Genomic DNA, 17,202 nt, shown 5'->3' on the forward strand with positions numbered 1-17,202 from the left:
TTGGACGTCCCTGCTGCCTCACTAGTCAGCTCTGGAAGCTCCTATCTACTGCCAGACACCAGGAAGTCCCTCCCAGACACAGGTGCAGGTATCCCCACACGCCAGGCCACAACCAACAACTTCCCTGAGGCAACGGGCGCCCCAAGACGAAAGAGGTGGCCTCTGCCCTCACTCTCTGAGGAGCTCCAGGCCTGATGGGTGGAAGATAAGGGATACACACTTGAGAAAGCTATGGAACTCTCAGCTCTTTGTCAAGGTCTTGGGGCCAGGCAGGTAGGCTGGGAACCGCACCGTGTGTCCAAGGAGTCGCAAGGAAGTGTGTCGGGCTGGAGGGAGGCAGGGTCAGCCCAAGATGGCTAACAGGGGAGAGGTTAGTTTGTGGTGGAGGAAAGCTAATGGACGGCACCTTTTGTGGATACACTGCCTGCTTTGTTAGCAATGACACATATCCAGGTCCCAGTATCCCTATCTTCCTGCGACCAGCTTCCAGGGTGCCCTGTTCCCCAGGATAACAACTGAGCTGCTCCGGGTTGGGGGCCAAGCCCTGCTTGGGACCTCCTGCCTTGGAAGCTGCCTCTGTCAGGAAATGCCTTTGTGGTTCTCGGAGCTAAGAGGTCAGCTGTGAGCCTGGAGCTGTGGCTGTAGCCGCCTAGGCTCCTCTCTTCCTCTTCTCGGGGGTTGGCTCCAGCATAGAGAGCTCGTGTGCCTGCCTACAGATGGCTGCCCTTGGTCCTCTTCCAACCCTGCCCCCATCACCAATAGAAAGGCTAACATTCCTGCCCAGTAGCCAGAGTGGCCCATGAATGTCCCCCCAGAGATAGCGGGGGACCCTCACTGGCTCTGCTGCAGACATTAATAAAAGTGTGGCTGACTCTCGTCCAACTTTGGCTGACTTTGTCTCCCCACCCTGCCTGCCCCTCTCCCAAGGTCCTCTCTCAGGACCCAGCAGCCTCCTGGGGGATAGTGAGCAGTGAGTGGTTCTCATAGTGCGGGAGAGAACTGGGGACAGCATATCAGCCCAGGCATTGGGGGGGGCGTCACCCTGCCTTCTCCCCACCCACAATAAGTGGCCATTGGAGTTGGTCATCCCTGAGGCCTCAGGAAGGGAGGCTGCACATCAGGGTCTGTGTTGTCTGATGGCCCTGCCTGTCTTCAAGAGTCCGGTGGTATTGGGGTCTCTTCTGGAAGATTCCATCCTACAAGGTACCCACACACAGGGGAGAGCAGTGATGATCCAGCTGGAGGGAGGGGGTGATCACAGGGCCTGGGACTCCAAGAGGAGGAGGTCTGACTCGCCAAGGGAACCACTGCAGGGTCTGAGCCAGGAGCCCTAAAAGGTGATTAGGGCATTTCCCAGGTTGAGTGGGGAAGAATAGCTTTGCTCACACAGCAAGGACAGCTGGAAGAACTGGCAAACGCAAAGAGATGGCGTTTAGGAGCCAGGCTGGCACCACATGCCTGGGAAGAGAATGGATGGGGCCAGGCCAGTGAGCCTGGGGTAGAGTCCTTTGAGGGGCAGACTCAAGGAGTACGTCTGAACACGGCTTAGGACAATAGGCACTGGTTCGGCTGGCCGGGGCACACAGGCTGTGCTCTGGGGACCCTTCTCCATGTCAGTCACTCAGATCTGCAATCTGGGCCTTTATTTCCAACAGGTGACCAGTTACCCTCCACCGTTTCACAGCATCCCCAGGAAGCCATCTCATGAGAGGGTGGGTGTTCTGCATGCTCTTTGAGTTTGGTTCCAGTCTGACGTCCTTAGAACCTACTCTTTGGGTTCCGTCTGAAAGCCTGACCCATAGATTTCATCTATTCATTTTCATCTTATTTGAAAGACAAAAAGATACCTTCCACATGGTGGAGCCCAGGCACTCCACTATGGGCTGTGGGCATCCTAAGCAGCAGTGAACCACAACAGACACCTGCCCTAGTCTTGAGGCATTTAGGGTAACTACACTATGTAGGAAGAGTCCGAGACAGCCAGAGGCCTTCCTGGGAACATGGAGTAATCGGGTCAGGAAGCCAGCTGGCCAGGGCATTTGAGTACAAACAGCTGGGGGCATTCACCGCCCACAGCTTCCCTTTCTTTACTAAGTGGAAAACCCCAGGAGCCCTAGTACACCTAGAAACCTAGGCGGAGAGGGACAGTGAGATGTCCCACGCCATACACGTGCTGTGTCAGCACCGGCACTTACAGTGGCCACTCAACGCTGTCCCTGACTTTACACCGCTTGCACATTACAAAAACGAGGATTGGAACCACTTCCCAGCCTCCCATTCAGGGGAGCTGAGTCTAGGACCAGCCTTCTGGTACGGAAGGTTAAGCTGCAGCCTGTGATGTTGGCACTTCAGATTGGAGTGTCAGTTTGAGTCCTGGCTGTTCCACTTCAGCTCCAACTTCCCTCCCGCTACTATGCCTGAAGATGGCCTAAATACTTGTGCTACTGTACCCATATGGGAGATCTGGAAGAGACTCTGGACAGGCCCAGCTCTGGCTGTTGTGATCATCTGGCGGCCCGGCACAGTAGCCTAGATGATAAAGTCTTCCCCGTGAACACATTGGGATCTCATATGGGCACTGGCTCTAATCCTGTCAGCCCAATTTCCCATCCAGCTCCCTGCTTGTGGCCTGGGAAAGCAGTCAAGGATGCTCCAGAGCCTTGGGACCCTGCACCTGTGTGGGAGACCCGGAGGAGGCTCTGGGCTCCTGGCTTCAGATTGACTCAGCTCCATCCATTGTGGCTGCTTGGGGAGTGAATCATCGGATAGAAGATCTTTCTGTTTCTCTCCTCCTCTGTATATAAATTTAAAAAGGGGGGGGGGGGAGGGTGTAGCCCTATGTGTGTTCCAGACATGCATACACACTCAGACTCTACCAGCATGGTACAGGGCTGGGGCCAGGGGTCCCCCTGAGGCTGAGGCCTCAGGGCACAGAGCAAGCAGCCCTTAGTGCAGCTGCAGAAGGAAGTGAGGTACAGAGGGCTGAGGCAGCAATTGTCTGAAGCTGGTCTGCGAGGTTAACACTCTACGGAACATGGACTGGTGGCACTGTGGATTTTGGGGAAGAGGAACAATAACTGAAGTCAACCTTTCCCAGTGCTGGGAGTTTACTGAGAGGCCACACATGCAGGATGATTGGCAGCAGAGGGAACCTGGAGAGGGGCAAGTGTCAGCCCTGTGAGACCACCGTGTGACTGCAATGCCGGGGTGAGCTTGAACTAAATAATCCCAGGGCCACTGGCAGGCTTGGGGAGATCTGAAGCAAAGGACATGAGGCCACAGGCAAATATGAATCCTCACACACATCAGTCTGTGACGGGGCCCTGTCAGACAGAGGCCACCCTTGCGGATGGGACCATAGTATTGGCCTCCCACAGGAAACTCGCTTCCCGGGTGGGACGCCTCAACCTTCCAGGTCCCCATTCTGTGCTGCTGTAGCAGGAGCAGGCTGCCTCCTAGGATGCAGGAATTGATCCCCAGCCTTAGGATGTCCCTGGGAGGAGACTTTATAGTCACATGTCACTCAGTTTGTCTTCTCTGAACCTTGAAGTTTCATCTTCTCTGGGATGGCCACTAGCCTTGGGAGACAGAGAAAGAGAGGTGGCCAGCTGAGGCCAGGATACACCAAGATAGAGTTAAATATAGCATGGGTTCCAACCACAAAGCCCACGAGAGCATGTTCTCCTCAGGAGTTCACCTGCTGCTAGGATGAGGCTGCCTTCCCCGTCCCCCTCTCTCCCCGGCACACCTTAGGCTGCCTGGACCCACAGGCCACCATTTGGAAATCGCTCTCCCTCTGGGCACTGGAAAGGTATTGATGTAAATGAAGGTTTCACCTGACTGCTGCAGCTTCTCATGCCACACCAATTTCACAGAAATGGTTGAGTGACCAAAGGACAAAGAAGGAAATGAAAAAAGTCCCTGCTCATCCCCTTCTCTGTCCTGGCCTTCCCCTACAGAACAAGGCTCTCCACATCTGCCAGGGTGCTGTCTCAGTGAACTGGATGGAGCTGTGTGTACAGTGAGTGGGCTCCAACTACATCACTGGCAGGACGGCAACACGAATGTTCTAGTCTCCCAGCTTTACCCACAAGCATGAAGACTCCTTGGATAACACAGTCCCCTGAACCACACATCTATGGCCCACTTCAGTCAACACAGTAGTTTTGTGTAAAAAAAAAAAAAGTTTTGAATTGACATGTTATAGCACTACACACACACACCTGAATAGCTAAAGATGTAAACAAATAAAAAACCCAGACAGTACTGTTGTGAACCAACTGGAAATCTTAAAAGTCACTGAAACATTTGGGACATTTGTTTTGGAGATGAATTGGTAAAACCAAACACACATATGCCTTAGAACCAATCCTACACCAAGGCATACCCAATAGAAATGTGCTTATGTTCACGAAACTTTTCATAGCTGAGAAGAACTCACATTTTAGAAGGTGGATCCATTGGTGTATTCATGAAAACACACAATATTGAGGTAAACACCCATAGATACGTGCAAATTACAGATGGACCACAAAAAAATAGGACAGGGATGGGTGTGCAAACTAGAATTATACTGTTTTCTAAAATAGTACATGTGATAAGATGCAAATTTGAATACTTAGAGCAACCACAGAAAGTATAATCAGAGATTAATTTAAATACCAATAGAAGATTTTAAAAGACAAATACCAAAACCCAGGCCTAAATTCATACATATTAATAATGACATTAAGTGTGTGTAGACTAGAAGCACAGATTTAGACAGACTGGGGCAGGTGTTTGTTGTATCAGTTAAGACGCCCACATCCCATGTTACAGCCCCTGGCTCGCCTGGCCCTGGACCCGAATCCAGTTTCCTGCCAAGCAGGTGTTGGGAAGCAGTGGAGACGGCCCAAGTGCTGAGGTTCCTGTCATTCTCAAGGAAGACCTGGGAATGGTTCCACTCCAGCCCCTCTCTTGTTGCAGGCACTTGGAGGGTGCTTTCTCCCCATCTGCTTCTCAAATAACTTTTTTGGTCCAAGATTTATTTTCATTTGAAAGACAGAGAGAAAGAGACAAGAGATCTTGCATCTGGTGGCTCACTCCCCAAATGGCCTCAAAGACCAAGGCTGAGCCAGTCTAACACCAGGAACCAGGAGACTCTCTGTAACTCTCACATCGGCCCAAAGACTAGAGCTAGCCACCATTACTTTCCCAGGACCCCAGCAGGGAGCTGAACTGGAAGTGGAACAGCCAGGACAGGAAACAGCACCTATATGGGATGCTGGCATAGCAGGCAGAGGTTTAGTGTGCTATCCTACTTCTAGTCCCAACAACCAAGTTTTTAAAGAGATTTTCAGAATTACCTAAGGAACAAGATTCAACATTATGTTGTGTACAAAACATATACTCCAAAAAAAATTCATTTAAGTTATTTATATTGGGGCCAGTACTGTGGAATATAGTAAGTAAAGCCTGCTAGTATACCATATAGGTACTGGTGTTGAGTCCTAGCTGCTCCATTTCTGATCCAGCTTCTTACTTAACCTGGGCAAAGTCACCTAAAATGATCTAAGTGTTTGGGCCCCTGCCACCCACAGGATCCAGTGCTGGCTGTAGCGGTCACATGAGGAATCCATCAGCCAGGGTTGGGTAGTTGAATTCAGGAGCCAGGACCTGTGCCTGGGGTTGCAACATGGTTTGTAAGGACTCAAGTGCTGAAGCTATTATCTATTGCCTCCCAGGGCACTCATTAGCAGGAAGCTGGATTGAAGTAGGACTTAATCCCAGGCATCCTGTTATGGGATGCAACATCCCAGGAGCCATCTTTCCCACTATTATATTACCCTTAAATTACTATTGCCCTTCTCAAAGTTCTGCTTCAGAAATACTTGCTTTTCCTTTTAAGGCAGTTTTCTCATACCCCAATACATTGGGTTGTGAGTTTAAATCCCCTCTGCGGTATATACTACTAGTTTTAGAGGTTTACAGAGTCAGAGTCAATGGCCATACTACAGGGTGTAAAGTTTCAGGAACCAAAAACTTTGTGCCTGTCTCATTCAAAGTCACCTCTACAGGCTGCAACATACTCTAGCATTTTCTCTTCATTTGCAGTAACTCCTCAGTTGGGAGGGTTTTTTCACTCTTTTGGTATTAGTTTATGGTTCACCCCTACCAGAATTCTGGCCTGTGGACTTCATTTCTAAATAAGAGTGCTACGGCTTAGATATTGGCCTAGGTGTCTCCCAAAGGCCCATGATTAATTGGGGACTTAGTTCCCATAGTGGAACTACTAGTAAGTCAGGTGGAAGCTCTGGTTAGTGGAGTCTGGCAGAAGGCTTTAAAGTCATGGAGCATGCTTATCTCTGTCTCCGGTTTCCTGTTCAGTAATAAAATCTCTTCCACATGATATACTCCATCTACCACCCTCCAGCCATGATGTGCTGCCATCTACCACCTTCACCAGAAACCAAACCAATGTACTCTTCCCCAGATGGACTTTAAACCTCAAAACCCAACAAAACAACTGTTTGTGAAGTGAGCTGCCTAGAAGCTAATACAGGGGGATGTCAGTTATGATTGACTTAACAGCAAGCTTTCCATTTATTCTGCTAAGATAGTAAATATTTTTAGCTTTTCAGACCATAGGTTTGTTGTAAGTATTAAAAGCTGCCTTTGTAATAAGAAAGCATGACTGAGTTCCAATTAAACTTCAAAAACAGGGCTCGGCGGCGTGGCCTAGTGGCTAAGGTCCTTGCCTTGATCCCATATGGCCGTTGGTTCTAATCCCGGCAGCTCCACTTCCTCTCTATCTCTCCTCCTCTCAGTGTATCTGACTTTGTAATAAAAATAAAATAAATCTTTAAAAAAAAAAAAAAAAACTTCAAAAACAGCTGATAGCAGGGTGGATTTGGTGGGAGGGTTACAGTTGGCTGGCCTCAATCCTGAAGCAAAAGTATGGTTAAGAATAAGGAGGTAGGGCCCGGCGCAGTGGCCTAGTGGCTAAAGTCCTCACCTTGAACCCGCCGGGATCCCATATGGACGCCGGTTCTAATCCTGGCAGCTCCACTTCCCATCCAGCTCCCTGCTTGTGTCCTGGGAAAGCAGTCGAGGACGGCCCAAGGCCTTGGGACCCTGTACCCGCGTGGGAGACCTGGAAGAGGTTCCAGGTTCCCGGCTTCGGATCAGCGCAGCACCAGCCGTTGCAGCTCACTTGGGGAGTGAATCATCGGATGGAAGATCTTCCTCTCTGTCTCTCCTCTTCTCTGTATATCTGACTTTGTAATAAAAATAAATAAATCTTTTAAAAAAAAAAGAATAAGGAGGTAAAAGAACTTACTACAGTCACTTACCATCTAGAAAGATGGGGACATGCTGTAAGAAATGTGCTGTTAACAGATTTCCTCCCCGGAAACATCCCAGAGTGTACTTAACACAACCTAGATGCTGTAGTCCATGACATCCGTACTGCTCTCTGGGCCATCTGACGACAACAGGAGAGTAAATGAAGCCCAAGAGAAAACCATATAGTAAGGATGAGATTTGTCGAGGGCTGCGGGAGAGGACGTCTAGCTCGGATCCCGAACCCAGTCCGCCATGTGCCCATGGCTCATGGCGGGCTGGGCCCGGACATGCCTGGGTGCGGCCTGCTTCCTTCTGGGGTGAGTACGCCGAGGGGGGAGGCCTCCGTGACTGGGCATGTCCGGGACCCACCCAACACCCTCATCGGGTGGTGGGTGAACGGGATTGGGGAGGGGCGCAACCTCGGGCCTGCAGGATTTAACTTCCGGCTGCCAGAGGCGAGCCGAGGGCTGCGGGAGAGGACGTCTAGCTCGGATCCCAAACCCAGTCCGCCATGTGCCCATGGCTCATGGCGGGCTGGGCCAGGGCGGCCAGTGCGCCATTTGGCGCCAGGCTGAGCCTGCTGGCCACCCGGCCGGGGAGCTCTGGGGTATTGGACATCTGAATCGCTGCTGAGATAGCTCTAGAGTGACCCCACTGTTTCTGGGATCTGAGTCAATCCTAAAGATTCCCAATGCCAGTAACTCTTCCTTTGAAGAACTTCCAATCCCTTAACAATGCTGAGCTTTGAACACCTATCAAGTAAAAGATAAGCTCCGGCTTGTGTAGCAGGCTGGCACCTAATGGTCCTCGGAGCAACCACGTGCAGGTGTGTGATTTACAGCTAGGAACGGTCCCAATCTGGGAAGCCACAGCTGGGATGAGGTTCCCACCAAGGGGTGTATGTGCTGGAATGGGGGCTGCGTTCTATCTAGGAAACAGTTGCAGTCACCCGAGGCACTAGTGTGGGCTGGGATTGGATGCACCAGGCCGGTTCAGATCCCAGCACCATCTGGTGTTATGGAGAAACAGGGTAGATGTGGGACTGACTAGGCTGGGTCTCAATCCCCTTCTGAGCCATGTGTGAGCTGTATGTGGGTATGGACGAGCCATGGCTGGGCTGAAACATCCAACAACAAGAGTCAGAATGGGGTGAAAGCCAGCCAGGAAAAGCCACTGTTCCTGCTAGGACAGGACGTGAACTGAGTAGGGTTGGCTCAAGAACCCCCTGGCAAGCGCAAAATCTGGCATTGGGAGGGGTTCTGATGGAGGAGCCTGGGCAACTCCTCTGGCAGGACACAGTCCCTGCAGGTAAGCGCGAGAAGCATGATTGGAAACAGCCCAGAATAGGCCATGGAAAGTTTCCCACTGGCATGCATTCGGCATGGGTCAGGAGCAGGCCAGGCTGAATCAGTTCATGTCATCCTCTGGCAAATCCGATCACCAGAACAGAGTGTGGAATGGGCCGGGTTTGGTTGCGACAAAACCAGTACACATTCTGGAACGCCAGGGCATGGTTGCCTGTACGGGATATGAATGCAACACCCATCCAGCACACGTGAGATCTAGGAAGGGAGGGGCAGAGCTGGCGGGGGGGTTAAGGGGCTGGTCCCCTCGCTGGACAACCACTCCCACTGGAGAGTGTTGGCTGGGATAGAGACAGACACGACTAAGCAAGGCTACAACACCTGTGCGCTGCATGTGGACAAGATCAGGGCCACAGCATCAGCTGGCAGAAGCTGGCACTGGGGACTAATTCTGTCGAGTCAAATCACAGGACCACCTAAAGAGTGCATAAACCGGGACAGAGAGACCTGGGAGGGAAAAAGTGGGTTCCCCCTTCTTGGGTCACTATTCCCGTGGGAGGGCATGAAAACTAGGACGGGGGCTGGGATGGCTAGACAGAGGCACTCAACAACATCTATGAGGGCTGGATGGTTGAGTCGATTAGATAGAACTAAGCTTTAATACCCATTGACAAGTACCAGAGCCAAATGGGATGGGGGACAGACTGGTCTTCTGCTACACAAATTGGCAAACCAGGGTAGGGGGCAGGCTTGGTGGGGGTTATTGTGGGTCGCCCCGACTAGGCTGCAGCTCCCACTGGTTGATGTAAGGGCCGAACCAGACTGGACTGCAACACCCATTGGTTCCAGTGCAACTCGGGACTGAAAACAGAACCAACACAGCAATTGCAACCACCAGCTGATCAGGGTGATGGACTGTGCCGGGCCCTGTGCTTGCTAGAACATACAAGAATCTGGTCTGGGAATACCTCAAAGTATCTTTGGAGATCTCCCCACTTGAACTGCTGGACTCAGAATTCTAACCAAGAAAAGACAGAAGACAGAATAGGACAATCATTCATCTCAGCTACATGTTGGCAGCGAAATATGGGACAAATGGAGACTTCATGATGGACCATATCAATCAGTGGACCACCTCATCGAGCGAAACTGGCAGTGACTCATAACTGGAGAACTATTAACTCCACTTGAGCACATATCTCAGAGCATGCCCCACATATGGGACTTGGGGTGGGCGGGAAACCGGGTGGGGCTTCTCCCTCAATATCCCCTTTTACCTCAGATACATGATGGAAACAATATGGACATAATAGCATTGCCCACCTCCCTATCCCCCTGAACCTTTTTTTTTTTTTTTTTTTTCCTTCTCTTTAAAATAAAAAAAAAAAAAAAAAAAAAAAAGGATGAGATTTGTCAGAGCTCTGCTAGCATGGCACAGCATATTGTTTTACAATGATTCAAAACGTAGGAGTGGGGGCTTTAGGGACTGCCTGTGCCCTGGGTTGAGTGCCTGGGTTTGAATCCTGGCTCTGCTCTGCTCCAGAGGCCAGTTTTCTGCTACGACAGACTTTGAGAGGCAGCAGTGACAGCCTGTGTAGCTGGATCCCAGCCACCCATGAAGGGACCTGGACTCAGTTCCCAGATACTAGACATTTCAAGAGTGAACCAGTACTGGAGAACTCTGATTTTCTTGCTCCTCCACTTTTGAATAAAATAAAAACACTTTAAATAAATAATAAGCCAGTGACATAGTTGTTTATTGTAATTCTCAAGTATTAGCTTCTAACACAATTGTATGTACTATACTTCATAAAACTAGCAGCACAATATGTTGATTTACACCAACATTACCAGAAAGACATGAGTAATGAATTATTTTACACTGGCTACACTACTTGCTAATAAGAAATCAATGATTGATTATAATCCCAGGGGACTGCCATCACACATACAGTCTGGTTTTGATCAGCATGTCATTATATAATGTGTATGGCACACCCCACTGGTTCGTCCACAAGGGAGGGCCATGTCTGTCAAGCTTCAGTCACTCTGCCTTGCCTCCAATGACTGAAAGGTGGCCTCTGACTTCCCAGGGGCTCTCGCACTCTCTGAATTTGCTACTCTTCAAGTTTTATGTTCCCTAAACAAAGAATGTTATGTTCTTCTACAGAGAGAACAAAGAAGCATCTACTAACACCACCTTGGCAGGAATGGGAAACCAAGTCAGTAAGTGTTTTCTTTTGTGTTTTATTTATATAATTTTGGCAGCAAAACTGTATTTATTAAAAAAAAAATCTAGACTATGAACACACTTCACTGTTTCAGCTGAATAACCCTAAGCCAAACAAAAAGACTAATATTAAAAGTAGAATAACTGGTTACTTTCTTAAAATTACATATAAAGAATCAAATGCAACAGTATAGGAAGATTATTACCTCCTTCTCAGAATTCACAACTTTTTCCAAATAAAGAATATGACCCATCTGCCATATTGAATTGATATTTATTTCAGGACATGCCATGTCAAAATAAAACAAAAGAGTCAATCCTTGCCTTTAACAATAATATTGTCTTATAAAAGCACTTTACAACTCCATCCCATCTTTGAGTATGAGTTACGGGTAGGTGGGCTAATGATTATGTGAAAACATTTCTCTATCCAGACCATAATCCGAGCGAGTGCTCTCTGAATGGTACAAGGTGACAAGAAGTGAGGAGTGGAGGATGAACAGGGAAATACGGTTTCCCTGTTAAGGGTTTTGTTGCAATGAGGAGATAAGGAATTATGAAGATATTTTGTTGTCTTTTCATCTTTATACTGTGTTAAGTAATGCTTACAACATAAATTCAGCAGGCTTTTTCTGAGTTACAACTCAGAAATTTTCTTCCTGCAAATAATGTATTTACAAATGTGTTTATTAACTTACACAGCAATCTCACAATAACTAGTAAAGATTAAAAGGGTGCACTCCTAGTATATTTGTTTGCAGTGTTTTAAGGGAATACATATTGCCATGGTGATGAAGCTCCAAACAGACCCAACAAAATATCTAAATATTGAAGTTAAAAAAAAAGGCAAAGAAATAAATATCACCGAAGAAAGGATTAATTGCAGCTTAAATATAAAACTAAATCACTAGTCAATTAACCAAACTATACAGATCTAATAAAAAGCAAAACCAACCTGAAAGACCCAACATTTAAAAAATGCTAAAAAATAAGGCATAAATCTGCATAATATTAAGTTTTATTTGCATTCTCTCCTTTCCCTCTTTGATGTACATTTTTTCTAATCTGCCTCTAAAGGCTTACCAAAGAAAGTTGTTTCCATCTTTATTTGACCTCAAATGTCCTGAGCAGTCTTTACTATTCCATGAGGGTTCTTTTGTTGATACTGTTATCTCTACTTAGTGTAGTGGTTTTGGTTACAGTGCCAAATTTAAATTCTTCCATTGTCCTTCCAAAAGGAATTTGATTTATATAGTGCCTCACCTGTATAGCAAAAAAAATGCAAACTCTATTGCTCAGAAAGGCTTTTTTTCCCAAACAGAATAACGCTACCTTGAGTATTTTAAAATCTTGAGAGAAATCAATTCATTAGAATTTTATGATTTACTATTTAGAATTGAATATTAAAAAAAAATTGTTCTGAAGCATTGTTACTTTTCTCTCCAAAAGTCTAAGAAAACATGTGTGAAAGGGTTATTTGGTTTTCGTGGGAAATCTATGTTCTACTTGTAATTACTCAGGATGTTCCTCAGGACTCGTCTGAAGAGGCACCAGAACCTTCCCTCATTCAAGCACTGCCTACCAAGACAGCTGTGTTTGACTTCAAGTAATTCCTATCAGTGCTCAATAATAATGCTGCATGTCTTGGCCCTTTGCCTAGAGCAGGAGTCTATGAAATTTAAGGATAGTTTCAATGAGCCTGGACAGACTGGTGCTTTGCTACCTCCTATCTGTTCTGAAGGAAAGTGAAGGGGTAAGAAAAGGGAGTGGTGACGAAGTGAAGGTGAGGAAAGCATGGAGGGATCAAGGAGGTTGGCCAAGTGCTGCTGTGAGCACACTGCTTCTTAACCAAGCCACATTGACACTACTGCTGAAATTTCCATCATTTTGAAGTACATTATCATAACATTAAAAAAGGAAAAAATGTTAAGAAAAATGTATCTAATTTTTAAAGTTATCACTGGAATATGCTCAATCTTTTGGCTTTTTGTAAAATACAAATAATGAAGACACTGACTTTTTTGTGCTTGTGAAGCTAACAGATCATCTCCACGAGACAGGCAGCAATGATGAGTGGCCATACGTTATTACTGGAGGGGAAAGGTTCAAGCCAATATTCACACTGCAGTCAATGAGAGGAAGAGGGCCAAAGCAGTGGGCTTCTGGAGCAGGGTGAAGGTGCCGCGGTGCATTAGCAGGAACAGCCTCCTTCGCTGACTGGCTGCTCCTGAGGCTTTTCCAGTTTTATGTCAATCACTGAAACAAAAGTTAAGGAGCCGTAAGTGGAAAAGTACAATTTAAATTCTGCTTAATATCGGCATTCCTGACAAGCTCTTTATATGTCCAAATAGCTAGTTCACCACAGGGAGAGCTTGCTATGTTTACTATATAAAGCAAGGGTAAGGAATGAGGGACAGGCCCTAGTTGTGGGAATCTGTCCTAAAGACATTTTTCTACAGGAGTAAGAAACCTTATGAAGGTGATATACTTTATAGAATTTTATGTAACAAAACCTGGAAACAGCCCACAAGAGTTCTAATAATGCGGATAATTTAATAAATGATAGGACTTTAACTTGGTAGAACACATTATGTCACTATAGATAATATGGGCTTGAAAACATAAAACATTTAGAAGTGGGAAGAGCTGACTGACTTGTGTTATGAACTTTATCACTTATTAAAACTTCTGCACATGGAAAACATAAAAAGGTAAACGTAAAATAGCAAAAATCAAAATCCTTAGAAATAACCAATTGCATGTACTTTACTATGTCCTATTTCTGAAAGGAGTGGCCACAAAAGAGCCCATTCTGTTATTTCTTGCTTGTCCCAAGCAGCTTAAATGTCAGAAGAAAAAAACTGGAGACATGATTAGCTATAGGGGAAAGGCCAGGACTCAAAAAAAAAAAAAAAAAAAAAAAAAGCAGGAGATAGGGATTCTAGAGTCTCTTCATTAAAAATGCAACACGCAACACACACACACACACACACACACACAACCCTTGCACTAATTATAGTGACCAGTAGGCTACAAAGTATACAACTGGATATCTATGCCCTACCTGCAACAGACAACCTGGTTTTCTGTGCTCTTAAGCCTGATCAATTTCCTGGCTATAAAATGCAATGGCACAATATTCCTTAGCCAACCACGAGGGGCTTGAAAACCAGCATTAACAATAAGATCTTCTGATGACACAAAAAAGGATACTGTCTTCTCTGCTTCTGTCCTGCGTGCTTTCCATTCCAGGCAAAGCTGCTGCCACACGTCGGAAGAGCTGTAGGAAAGAGAAATGTGACAACTGGAGGGAAAATTCAGTAAACAGAAGGGCTTAGCCCTGGAAGGTGGCAACTTAAGGCTGTGTCTTCTGGGTTATTCTTTACCTAGTCTTTACTGTCAAGAAAACATATTATCACATGCCCATTCATTCTAATAATACATCAAAAGAAGCACTGTGCCAAATACAATAGGTGAATAAAGACATGATCTCTGTTTCTGACCAGACAGCTTCAAAATAAGCAGTGAAAATGCCATTTGAGTCATCAAGTTCTACAGAAATTCAGAAAAGATCATTCATTTAGCAGAACGTATAGTGGTACTCTTTATTTTAATTGTATAAATTTTATCTGATAATTCTATATATTTGATCAGGGTGCAAAGGGTCAAGGGCTAGAGAAAAGTTGAGACCATTGTTTTCACATTCTCTTTTTTGCTTCCTCTATCTAGGGAGGAGTTTTTTTTTAATTACCAGAATGCATAGTGGCATTCTTTTTTTTCATAAAGGGTTAGGTTCTAAAGTCAGTGAGAAGGCAGTCTAGTGTTAATACTCTACCTAATTCCTTTGAAAAGCACTATTATTAGAGTTCAACACAAGATTACTCAAATCCAACACAGCTGGCTTTTCCTTCATGACTGGAATGAGTGCTGGTAAAAGTGGTTAGACTGTGTGTGAGGAGCAACAGGAGTAAACACTGAGGTCAGTCTGTTCAAACTGAGGGAGTGTGAAGGCAGTGACAGAAGGAACAACAGATTCTTACTTTTTTTTCATCTCCTCTCCAAATGACAGAAATGGCTGGGCTTGGCCAGGCTGAAGCCAGGAGCCAGGAAGTCAATGCAAGTCTTCCATGTGAGTAGCAGAGATGAAATTACTTGAGCTCATCATTTGCTGCCTCCCAGTGTCTGCAGTAGCAGGAATCTGGAATTGGGAGTGGAGCCAGGACTCACCCTGTCATTTCAATTATTTCAATAAGGGATGTAGGCATTCCAAGAGTAATCTTCATTGCTGTGCCAAGCGCCTATCCCTTAACTTGAATATGTGATCTGCTTATGTTAACATGATTTCTGATGTATAAAACACCAACACGTGACATCAATGTAATAATAATTGTATCAGGTGGTTCTACGTGGGTTTATATATACACTTCAGTTTCATATATGAATAAACATTCAGGAAGAAACCAGATGCTGTTATATTTGTGAAAGCTACTAATAGATGAGTAAAAAGCCTTAAAAAGTTAACAAAAGTTAAATTATTAGACTGACAGCATTTAGTAATAGGATAACATTAGGAGGTGTCCTTTGTTAACCCTTCTCCTTTTTACGCCTAAGTGCTGATAAAATCTGAATATAAACACAATCTCTTTGAAGTTCAGTGTATTAGCGTTACACAATAAATTAAAATACTATCTTCATGAGCTTAAAATTTCATGCATTAGTAAGTAGTTTCAACACTTTGATCCAGACATAAAGAATGTAGGTTATGAAGGAAAACTGCTTGTAATGTATCCTCACTAGAATCAGCTAAAAATAACTATGTATTTAGTACTATCAATAAGCAGCAAGTATAGCTGACTGCACAAACAACCAAGTGGTTGACATGTAGCACTTTAAAAAATTTGATAGTGTCAACACCACCCTGCTGGAAGACCAGCTCCAGGGACCCACATGTATTCAAGGGTGTGGCAGCCATGGATTGCCCAGGGAAGGGGCTTTGGAGATATGTACATTACGGGGATCACTGAGGGAGTGTGTTACAGGTAAGAAATGACTTCTTGGAGACTTCCAATGACTAAGCCACTGCCATCACAGGTAAATGAGGTGGCTAAGACCAAGTGGTTTGGAGGAGAGAAACTGCAGGATCTCTCTGGGTGGGACCAATGCATCCACCCACATGGGAGACCTGAGCTGGACTAGTTAGCATCAACTACCGCCCACAGGTACACATGAACGCTAGGGCTCAGGGACCTGCCTAGCAGTACCGGGACCGAGGGTAGGCAATGACAGACCTCACCATGACACGAACTGGCACACGAGAACCAGGTCTGGACAAAGAGTGTGTGGGAGATTTGTGGGCTCACTCCTGTGGGACTCTAATACCTGCTGGTTTGAGTAAGGGCTCGGGATTGTGCTGGGTTGAGCTAGGTATGACCACAGAACTCAACAACACTAATAATAAGAACTAGGGTTGGGAGCCGGCTGGCATGGTCCAGGCTGCAGTATTCGCTGGTGTGGGGTGAGCTGGGCCATAATATCCACCAGCACACACAAAGGCCAAGATTGGGGGACAGATTTTGCCAAGTAGTGGCCTAACACTCACTGGCATGCATGAAAATCCAGGTCTGGTGGGGGAATTTTGGGAACTCCCCTACTGGGCTGTAGCTCCCACTGGTAAGCATTAGTTTGGGCTGGATATAGGCCAGGACAGACAAAGCTGTTCCACTTGTTGGTAAGTGTGTGTGGGCTGGCTCAGGGACTAACCAGGTAATCCTAGGCCAAACTGTAGCACACTGGCACACAGAGGAGCCAGGATGGGGGCAGGTTTGCTTTCATTGCAGCATTCAACGGCAAGGGCCAATGTGGGTCTGGCCTGTCACACCCACCAGAGAGGTACAACGGGTATGGGACAGTCTGGCAAGGGTGCAGTACCTGTCATTTAATGTTGGGACTGGAAGTGGGTCAAGTCAGGTTTAAGTCAAGCACCCATAGGTGCATTTCAGATCTGTAATGGGCAGCTGTTCTGATAGGGAAGCTTGGGGAACATCCATTATGATGCAGCCCCAGCTGGTAAGCAACAAAATCCTAGGCTAGGGACAGTCCAGTGCAGGCTCAGCTACAGTATTCCCTGGCAGGTGTGAGAGCCAGGATGGGGTGCAGGCCAGGCTAGGTTGGGACATTACACCTGTCAGTTCACATTAGGACTGGGGGCTGATGGGCTTGGTTAAGCTGTGTCACCCCCCCCCCCCCCCGCCCCAGCACAAGCTCAGACTGGAGAAAGGCCAAGTGGAGCAAGTCTGTAGCACCCACCAGCGAATACCAAGGTTAGACGAACCATGCTAGACTGAG

At 46.5% G+C, this 17,202-nt stretch overlaps 1 protein-coding gene across 2 annotated transcripts in view; it reads right to left on the bottom strand.

Moving 5' to 3' along the window:
* Positions 1–11,112: 11,112 nt before the first annotated feature.
* RAB6A (RAB6A, member RAS oncogene family) overlaps positions 11,113–17,202 on the bottom strand; it is a 54,600-nt gene continuing 48,510 nt past the window's right edge. For both annotated transcript variants that reach the window (XM_058663566.1, XM_058663565.1), the window contains exons 7-8: positions 14,071–14,137; positions 11,113–13,113 (exon numbers count right to left, since the gene is read on the bottom strand). In XM_058663566.1, coding sequence (XP_058519549.1) covers positions 13,049–13,113; positions 14,071–14,137 — 132 coding nt within the window. In that variant the 3' untranslated portion in view covers positions 11,113–13,048. The remainder of the gene's footprint in view (positions 13,114–14,070; positions 14,138–17,202) is intronic.

The sequence above is a fragment of the Ochotona princeps genome, chromosome 4, assembly GCF_030435755.1.
Source record: "Ochotona princeps isolate mOchPri1 chromosome 4, mOchPri1.hap1, whole genome shotgun sequence".
In the NCBI taxonomy this organism is placed as follows: domain Eukaryota; kingdom Metazoa; phylum Chordata; class Mammalia; order Lagomorpha; family Ochotonidae; genus Ochotona; species Ochotona princeps.